Source organism: Callithrix jacchus, chromosome 21 (genome assembly GCF_049354715.1).
Source record: "Callithrix jacchus isolate 240 chromosome 21, calJac240_pri, whole genome shotgun sequence".
Classification (NCBI taxonomy): Eukaryota; Metazoa; Chordata; class Mammalia; order Primates; family Cebidae; genus Callithrix; species Callithrix jacchus.
In genome coordinates, this window is record NC_133522.1 from 38,533,355 (window position 1) to 38,543,212 (window position 9,858).

At 50.5% G+C, this 9,858-nt stretch overlaps 1 protein-coding gene across 6 annotated transcripts in view; it reads right to left on the reverse strand.

The window, feature by feature from the left end:
- Nucleotides 1-9,292, reverse strand: part of URB1 (URB1 ribosome biogenesis factor) — a 77,525-nt gene extending 68,233 nt beyond the window's left edge. For 5 of the 6 annotated variants that reach the window (XR_013530556.1, XM_035283316.3, XM_035283315.3 and 2 more), the window contains exons 1-4: nucleotides 9,051-9,292; nucleotides 4,006-4,145; nucleotides 3,103-3,254; nucleotides 1,069-1,201 (exon numbers count right to left, since the gene is read on the reverse strand). Coding sequence is in view for 4 of the 6 variants with exons in the window: in XM_035283316.3 (XP_035139207.3) it covers nucleotides 1,069-1,201; nucleotides 3,103-3,254; nucleotides 4,006-4,145; nucleotides 9,051-9,192 (567 nt within the window). In the remaining 2 variants the exon portion in view is untranslated. The remainder of the gene's footprint in view (nucleotides 1-1,068; nucleotides 1,202-3,102; nucleotides 3,255-4,005; nucleotides 4,146-9,050) is intronic. The other variant, XM_035283317.3, reaches the window with a different exon arrangement.
- Between the last annotated feature and the right edge of the window lie 566 nt (nucleotides 9,293-9,858).

Sequence of the window (9,858 nt, forward strand, 5' to 3'; positions counted from 1 at the left end):
ATGGAATTTGTTGACACATTGATAAAGCGTAGTATCTAAGAGACATTAAGACCTGGAATTTTCTTCCTTAGAGAATATCTTATTTGTAATTCCAGTAAAAGCCTCAACACCAGGCCAATCTCACAGAGCTGTAAAAACTATTTGCCATTATCAACCCTTTGGTCCAATTCCTGGCAATGTAGAAACTCTTAGTTCCCAGGGACACCAACAGAACAAAGCAGTACATGGTTACAGAAGTGAATTATTCTAAGGTGGTTCTCCACCGAGGCAGATGGGCTGATACCTGTCACCCGTTCTTTACGTTCGGGAGGAGGGTGAGACTCTGGCCAGGGCTGTCACAGCACTGAACTCCAGCAGGGGAGCCGATATGGCAACCAGAAGAGGCCCTTTGACAGACAACCTGCAGCCGGCACCCACGATAAAGGATGTCCTCTTTCAAGTAATCCTCAAACTGTGCCTGCTCCACAAGAAACTTTCTAAACCCAAGTGAATTTCAAAAGCTACCAGGGAATTTTCCTTCACAGGTTTCCTGAAAACCAACCATCCACACTCCCATTCTCTTGGGTACAATCCAATCCTTACCCATAACAAGATTATAACTGGGAGGGAAAAATCACTTATTAAAAAGTCATAAAGGTCTTCTTTGAGGATATCACTGGCTGAGAGCTTCAAGGGCTTTCTCTGAGGTGGGCAGAGTGGGAGCAGAGGACTGGAACACGCTCCAAGCTTCAGGGCCATGGGCACATGGAGGGTATTTTGTTTACTCAGGAGAGGAGATACCCACAAGCTAAGTCATCCTCACAGCCAGGACCGCCCCACGCCACTGAGCCCCCGGAGGCATCCTCAGAATTCCCCAATGTTCAGCTCTGCCGGGTGCTGGCCCATCGCCAGCCTGGAGTGAATCCTGTCCTCAAAGACTGATCCTGTGGCTGCTGAGACACACCCTTCTGCACAGACACCTCCCATTTCATCTGTGTGGGGATCAGGGCCAGAGAAAGGAGGAGGAACCACTACAGTCCTCCAAGGGAAGGAAACCCATGGAAAACACAGACACTCAGGTCCCCTCACCTTTGAATCCCTCTTGGTCACCAGGGTGTACAAGGTCTTTTTATTCAAATCAAAACGGCTGCAGACGTCCCTGGCAGCTTCCGGACCCTGGGTCACCAGGGCAGCCATCAGGCTCAGGCAGGCACGAGCCAACCTGCACAAGAAACCAGAGGAAACGAGACACGTGAGAAACACAGAAGCCTAGAGCCGCCTCTGTACAAAGCCCGTTGCAAGAGGACACAGAATCCCAGAGTCATCTCAGCACAGAGCCCGCTGCAAGAGGACACAGAATCCCAGAGTCACCTCAGCACAGAGCCCGCTGCAAGAGGAACACAGAATCCCAGAGTCACCTCAGCACAAAACCCGCTGCAAGAGGACACAGAAGCCCAGAGTCACCTCAGCACAAAACCCGCTGCAAGAGGACACAGAAGCCCAGAGTCACCTCAGCACAGAGCCCGCTGCAAGAGGACACAGAAGCCCAGAGTCACCTCAGCACAGAGCCCGCTGCAAGAGGACACAGAAGCCCAGAGTCACCTCAGCACAGAGCCCGCTGCAAGAGGACACAGAAGCCCAGAGTCACCTCAGCACAGAGCCCGCTGCAAGAGGACACAGAAGCCCAGAGTCACCTCAGCACAGAGCCCGCTGCAAGAGGACACAGTAGCCCAGAGTCACCTCAGCACAGAGCCCGCTGCAAGAGGACACAGAAGCCCAGAGTCACCTCAGCACAGAGCCCGCTGCAAGAGGACACAGAAGCCCAGAGTCACCTCAGCACAGAGCCCGCTGCAAGAGGACACAGTAGCCCAGAGTCACCTCAGCACAGAGCCCGCTGCAAGAGGACACAGAAGCCCAGAGTCACCTCAGCACAGAGCCCGCTGCAAGAGGACACAGAAGCCCAGAGTCACCTCAGCACAGAGCCCGCTGCAAGAGGACACAGAAGCCCAGAGTCACCTCAGCACAGAGCCCGCTGCAAGAGGACACAGAAGCCCAGAGTCACCTCAGCACAGAGCCCGCTGCAAGAGGACACAGAAGCCCAGAGTCACCTCAGCACAGAGCCCGCTGCAAGAGGACACAGTAGCCCAGAGTCACCTCAGCACAGAGCCCGCTGCAAGAGGACACAGAAGCCCAGAGTCACCTCAGCACAGAGCCCGCTGCAAGAGGACACAGAAGCCCAGAGTCACCTCAGCACAGAGCCCGCTGCAAGAGGACACAGTAGCCCAGAGTCACCTCAGCACAGAGCCCGCTGCAAGAGGACACAGAAGCCCAGAGTCACCTCAGCACAGAGCCCGCTGCAAGAGGACACAGAAGCCCAGAGTCACCTCAGCACAGAGCCCGCTGCAAGAGGACACAGAAGCCCAGAGTCACCTCAGCACAGAGCCCGCTGCAAGAGGACACAGAAGCCCAGAGTCACCTCAGCACAAGTTCGCTGCAAGCTGGCTGTGTTATTTGCTACCCCCAAATCAGAAAAAGGAAGGAAGACATGCTTTTTTTCTAAGGGGAAAAAAAAGCATAAAGATTCAAAATAAGGCTAAAAATTAAAACTAAGTAGGACTAAGAATATAAAACACAAAATATGAAGAAGATGGACATTTCTCTCTGGAGTAAGCCATCGTGCAATCAACAGACCAGCTCAGTCCCTGTGACTGCAGGACACAGAGGACGATGTCTTCACAAAGGCCGCTCCTCACCTAGGCTCTTGGCTGTCTTTCCATTCTGTGGTTTTGTCAGCAGCTGTGACATGCCAGGCCCTGTTCTAGCTGCTGGGAAGGTGGCATTTTATAACACAGGCAAGGCCCTGCCGCATGCACCTTGGATTCCAGTGAAGGGAGTCAGTCAACAGATACAGCAGCAAGGACAGTAGCAGGCAGGACGAGAGGGACAAGGGGTAAGAGAGGAGTCAGGGACAGCCAGGACTAGTCCACAAGGAAGGGGGCAGAGACTCGGTCAACATGGCTACGGAAACAACTCAGCTCTCCTTAGGCATAAAGGTAAGGACCAAATGCACTCGCAGAGACCGAATGCAGACCAAGCCCCAAAGCGTGAAGGCAGCCAGCCTACCTGTAACCCGAGGCATACAGGGACTCACAGATGAGCTTCATGTGGTTGTTCATCAGCTTTTTCACGATGTTGGTTCCCACAACATGAAAATGTGACAGATCACTTGCTGTCCGCAACAATATGGCCTCGAAAACTTGAAATATTAATATCATCTGCAAAGACAGAACTGAAACGCTTAGGAATCCTCTCATTTCTTTTGCTCCTGTACATATATGCTCCTTTTGTCTTAGCCATAGTCACTTGCAGGCTTAAAGCCTTCAGCGTGCAGGATGAGGCCCACCCAGATCCTGAGTCAAAAGTGACACAGGCGGGAAGGTGACAGCTTGGCAGGCTGACCTTCAGGACCCAGGCTCTGCAGGCAGCCCTGCTCCCACAGTCCAGCGAAATAAAGAATGGCTTGTTTACAATTATAGAGAACCAAATGAGAGAAGAAAATTCTCTTAATGGCTGGGCCTCATTGCTTTGGAGATATTCAGGTCTACACCCTTATAGCAATAACCCTCAGATATCAACAGCTACATAAATATCCCCAAGTTCAATCTTTTTGGAATCAGAAAACAATCATCAGTTCATTATGTGTTGTGAGTCTGTGACACCACGTGTTTATCTGTTTTCATTTTGTTTAAATAAATCACATTAAAACTGAGTATATTTTGATTAGGAATTTACGATCCTTCCTTCTGGCATCATTCATCAAATGTTGGTAATAAGTGAGAATTTTCCACTAAAATGCTTTCAAAGGTCACGGAGGCAAAAACAAATCTATTCCTATCGCACAGGGACAAAGCAGCATTTTCTACAGAGAGTAGGTCATGGAAATTTATATCACACATTTTTCCTCAACAAACTTAACAGCAGCACGAGCTTTTCTTCTCTTCATCAAGCCAGGAAGGAACAACATACTTCACTTTCAGGTCGTTTGTCTCCACTCAGGAGCTGGAAAATTTCGGCACACTCAACAGAAATCTTTATGTAACCTTCCACAACATCATATACATCTTCTTGTGGTAGCTTCTTGGCAGCAGACACAAACGCTTCCAAGCCTGAAATAAAAGTTATGTTTAAATGTTAACAGAGTCAGTCTCCTTAAAAACAATCACAGCCACCACTGCAACCTGCCTTCCCTGTTGTGTGGCCTTCCCCAATCCACCTACACTGCACAGAAACTACTGTGAACGCTACCAACTTAAGTGTTTCTCTCCAAAATTCATGTTGAAACCCTAAGCCTGGCCGGGCATGGTGGTTCACGCCTGTAATCCCAGCACTTTAGGAGGCTGAGGTGGGTAGATCTCCTGAGATCAGGAGTTCAAGACCAGCTTGGCCAACATGGTGAAACCCTGTCTCTATTAAAAACACAAAAATTAGCCAGGCATGGTGGCACATACCTGTAGTCCCAGCTACTTGGGAGACTGAGGCAGGAGAACTGCTTGAACCCAGGAGGCAGCAGTTGCAGTGAGCCGAGATTGTTCCACTGCACTCAAAAAAAGAAAGAAAAAAAAAAAAAGAAAAAGATAGAAACCCTAAACCCTAACAAGGCAGTATTTGGGGATAAAGCCTTTAAGGAGATAATTCAGGTTAAATAAGCTCATGAGGGTGAGGTCCTAGTCTAATAGGATTGGTTTTCTTATAAGAGAAGGAGGAGATATCAGAGAGCTCTCTCTCTGCATGTGGACAGAGGAAAGGCCATGTGGGGACACAGCAAGAGGGCAGTTGTCCGCAAGCCAGGATGTGCCCTTACCAGGATGTGACGAGGCTAACACCTTGATCATGGATGTGGACGTGGCCTTCAGAACTGTGAGAAAATAAATTTCTCCTGTTTAAGCCACCCAGTGCACAGTATTTTGTTATGGCCATCCTAATAGATTAATCCATACAGACATTATGAACACACTTAGACACCATGAAGGCAATACAGGAATGAGACAGACGGAGCCAATGTGACTCCCAGGTTTGAGTACTCCCTCTGGCAATGACTGGCCTGGATCCCCTTCTAGCTTTTGTTCCCGCAACTATAGAATGGGTATCAGGAAAAACCATCCAGAACATGGTAATGAAACATTACCAAGAGCATTACTCACACGACATCAGTTCATTCTCACTGCAACCCTCCGCCCCAGGTACCAGTACGTTTTTCCCTAGGTACTAGCATTTCACAGATGAGGAGACTCAGGCCCTTGTCCAAAGGTATGAAGCTTCTAAGAGGCAGAGCCAGGACTCCAATCCAGGCAGTCTGGCTCCAGAGCCCATGTTCTCCCTTCACCAGCTGGACAATGCTATGGAGCGGACACCTGCTGCTATGAGTGCAGTGGCACACAGAGTGTCCGTGCTGCACCTGGTCCACGGTCAGCATGTGAAGCGCGTCAGCTGACATCGGTGTTCTTCAAAACCCGAAGCGGGGGAACTCCACTCAAGTATTTCCCCATAAGGCCACCCCAGAAGTTCCTCACACAAAAATCTCTCAACAGCCTGAGGATCCTACTACCCTTATACAACCTCCCCACCCCAACCACTGATCTCTGAATCTGAGATCAACCCCACCCTACCAACTGAGAGCCACCTGTGTGCCTGCTGCCCACAGAATTCTCCAGCAGAACCTGTTTTACAAAACTGCCTCTCTCTGGCTCTACTCTTTGGCCACACTTCTCAGAACTAGGAAGACAGGGCGTGGCAGTGGGCTGGAAGCCACATGAGAGCATAAGCTAAAGGTGACACGTCTTATTGGGGGCCTTTATCTCTTCTGGGGGAATAGGGACTTTACCTCACTAGGAAAAAAAAAACAGAGGAAGGGACTAAATATTTCTATTAAAACACACTTAGGAATTATCAATACAGTAAAATGTAAAATACATTATAGTCTTCATAGCAAGATGAGAATAGGGTGGCCTGTTTCAGGGTGTGCCTGGGCATCCCCAGGGCCCTTCCTCCTCTGCCTTGGGGCCACAGGCAATGGATCTAATCCCTCTTTGCCATCACCCTAGTCGGCACCTCTGAAGACCAAACACTTCCTCAACCTCCAGAAATTAGTTTCGAGATCCTTTTGTGTTCAGATCACTCTCTCTGTTCCCTTGAAGTATGAGGCTCAGCATAAGGCTTGGCACTGCAGGTAGGCGCCACTAGCTGAGCAGAGCGGACCAACACATCCTTCCTCTTGGAAAGCAATTCCGGGTGTCTCAGATTCAGGTCCTGATGCTGCTAAGCAACATCTGCCTGGAGACACGTGAGCAGGACCTTATGCCAAAGACACACCAAGTGAGAACATAAACTGGCCACACTCCTGAGCACGCATCCCCGCTCGGCCACTTACTAGCGGCAGGGTACTGAATAAGGCACTGAATGCTGGGCTTTGGGTAACTCACCTGTATAATGGAACAAGAACAGAACGTACCTGACAGGGTATGTATGAAGCATAAAAAGGCTAATTTACACATAACGTACCCAGCATCGCACTGATGGCAAGGAAAACCCTCAAAACATAAGAAGCCCCCCAGATGTCCTCAGCAGCAGCAGTGAAAATCCGGTCACATTCGGCCTCTGCCAGCCTCACAAGGTGTTTTCAGATCCATTTTATGCTGCAACATTTTCCAAAGCAACCACTGTCATTCCTTTAACAGTCACTAAGCGAGGGCATCTGCTGTGCCAGGCGCTCTGAGCACGGGGGCCAGACTCCATTGCTGCTGTCTGCAGCGTGGTCCGGAGGTGATTATAAACAAGAGCTAAGGGTGTTCTGGCCAAGGTCGCTGTGATCACAGGTGCTCAATCGGCAAAGGCACCCTGGAGTTGTGCATAATACCTACTCTGTCCCTCAAGAAAACACAGAATGTAGGCTGGGGGCGGTGGCTCACACCTGTAATCCCAGCACTTCGGGAGGCCAGGCGAGTGGAACATGAGGTCAGGAGTGGAGTTCGAGACCAGCCTGACCAACATGGTTGGTCATCTCTACTAATAATACAAAAATTAGCTGGGTGTGGTGGCATGCACCTGTAATTCCAGCTACTCTCGAGACTGAGGCAGGAGAATTGCTTGAACCTGTAAGGTGAAGGGTGCAGTGAGCTGAGATCCCCCTACTACACTCCAGCCTGGGCAATAGAGCAAGACTCCGCCTCAAAAAGAAAAAAAAGATGAAAACACAGAATTCAAGTGATAGCAAGGGCTGTTTATGCAGATAGAACAGTGCTACTACTTACTCTTTTTTAAGGATTAGCCAAACTCTAGCATGCAACTCTTGGCATTCCAGGGTATTACAGGGTAGAAACCGCTGGCCTGTTACATTTGCCATCCCTTTATGGGTTCATCTTTCCATACGCCATTTACTGGGCACCTACCAGGTATCACAGGGGGTGCCTGAGACACGCTGGTGAACAAATCAGAAATGGCCTCAATCCATATGCTGCTTACAATCTAATGAGAGACCAATGTTCACTTCATGAATATTTACTAAGCACCTACCACAATCACTTAAATTAATACACAAAGCACCTGCAGTAAGTGCTATGAAGCAAACATCAAGAGTGCAATGAGGGCTGTAACTAGGGAACACGATCTAGATTAGAGGGCTAGGAAGGCTTCCTCTGAAGAAGTAATGCTGAACCTATTATTAATAATAGTAAAAATAAGTATGGGGTGGGCAGAGGGTGAGACCACATTCCAGGCCTGTTAAAACACCCTCAGGTACCACGTACCTCTTCTTTGGAAAGCTTGTGCTTGAAACTGTATGTATGCGATTCTACTGACTGATATCGGCCTCCCCCACTTGACTTTTTGTAAGCCCCACGATGGCAGGGGCTTTCTGAGATTTTTAGTCATCACTTTATTTCTACCCTAGCAAATGATAGCCTCTACTAATACTTAATGAATACTGAAATACATATTCTGTGCTAAAGTATCATCTTCCTATGTGACTAGTAAGTGTAAGTGTCAAAGTTCAAAAACAGGCCAGGCGTGGTGGCTCATGCCTATACTCCAGCCCTTTGAGAAGACAAGGTGGGAGGACTGCTTGAGACTGGGAGTTCAAGGCCAGGCTGGAAAACATAGTGAGATGCCATCTCTACAAAAAAAAGTAAAAAAACATAGCTGGGCATGGTGGTGTGCACCTGCAGTCTCAGCTACTCTGGAGGTTGCGGGGAGAGGACAGCTGAAGCCCAGAAATTCAAGGCTGCAGTGAGCTATAATCATGCCATGGCACTTCAGCCTGGGAAACAGAGCAAGACCCTGTTGGTTTAAAAAAAAAAAATCTGTAGGACAAAAATTAGAAGTTGAAGATATAGAGGCGGTTAATTTAATAAAGTTTTTAACCTGGGAGAAACGCTGCCACTGTTTTATTTTAGAGCGATGCATCCACATGGCATCACGTTCAATTGCGTTTTTCCCAAACGATGTTACTTTCCAAACGATTACAAGTAGTCGTGAAGGGTGGTCACGCTTTATAAAAAGTGCAATTAAATTATAGAGGCGGCTCCATCTCAGTCACCGGACCATTCCTGGTCAACTGACAAGTAGTTGTGGGGGCTTCCAGCAGCTTGTTACAAGTTATCAAGTCAGTGTGAGTGGTGGGGGACAGACGCTATTTAAAACCGTGCCGACAGCCCCAGAAGTAGCAAACTGTCTCATGAACCGTCCTCAGGACTCAGTAGAGAAGGGCACCTCATTTACTTTCCTGACAACTGAAATAAAGATGTTTTAGACCTCGCTGAGGGATGCTGCCTGGGCAAGGGACATGTGTTGTAACATGAAACGGTCCCAACCAAGCAAGTAGGGGCCCTCTCGCCGTCGCTGACAGCCCAGGATAAGGAAGTACAGAGTAGTCCCGGACCCCAGTTTTCTGCAAAGCCAGAGGCTTGGTGCTGACCCTAGGTGACCCGAAAGCTGCAGAAAGGAGAGGCTGTGCCTGGCACACGGAGGCGCCTCGCCAGCCCGTGCTGCCGGCCCTGCGCCCGCCGCCCCGCACTCACCAGGCCCAGGGCCCTGTGGGTCCTTCAAGTGAGCCTTGAACCGCACGCCCGTGAGCTCTTCTTTGCGGGCCCGCTTGGCTGCGCCCGCGGAGGAAGCCGCGCCGTCCTGGCCGCCCCGGACCTTCCTCTTGGGGACCCCCATAGCAGAGAGGACGGAAGCGAGACCGAAACAACACACCTGGGGGACCCGGCAGGAGAACAAGCACAGACAGCAGACACGCGCTCCAGCCCCACACGTGGGCAGGAAGGGGCGGGGCTGGCGGAAAAGGCGGGGCTCGGGGAAAAGACTGGCGGAAGGGGCGGGACCGCGTGGCGCAGGGACCGACGGAAAGGGCGTGGCCTGTGGAAGGGCGGGCCGGCGGGGAGCCGGAGTCCTGGGTCTGCAGGTGCGTTGGCAGTCCGGGTTGGCTCGGGGAGCGGACACGCCTCCCGGCTGCGGGGTTTGGGGTCCACTGGGGCGCGCTCCTGATCTCGGCGGCGCTCTCCGGGGCTCTTGACTGGAAGAACTTCCAGATCTTTCACCCCTGGCTCGGGGACTGCGACGACCCGGGCCCCGGCGCGTCCGGGCAGCACAATGAGTAGTTCTTGACCCGAGGTCGCCCTGACGGTGTCACTTGAAGAGCCTGCTTCACACACAACAGGATTTGATATTTTGCCAATTTGAGGCTCCGATGACTAACGGGAAGGTGGATTTGCCTTGGCTAGGTGTCAGACAGGTCCCCTTGTGCGGGTGCCCCTGACTTCGACCCCAGCTTTTGTCACGGCCCGAACCAGGTCGACTGGTCTGGTAGGATGTCACTCCAGACTT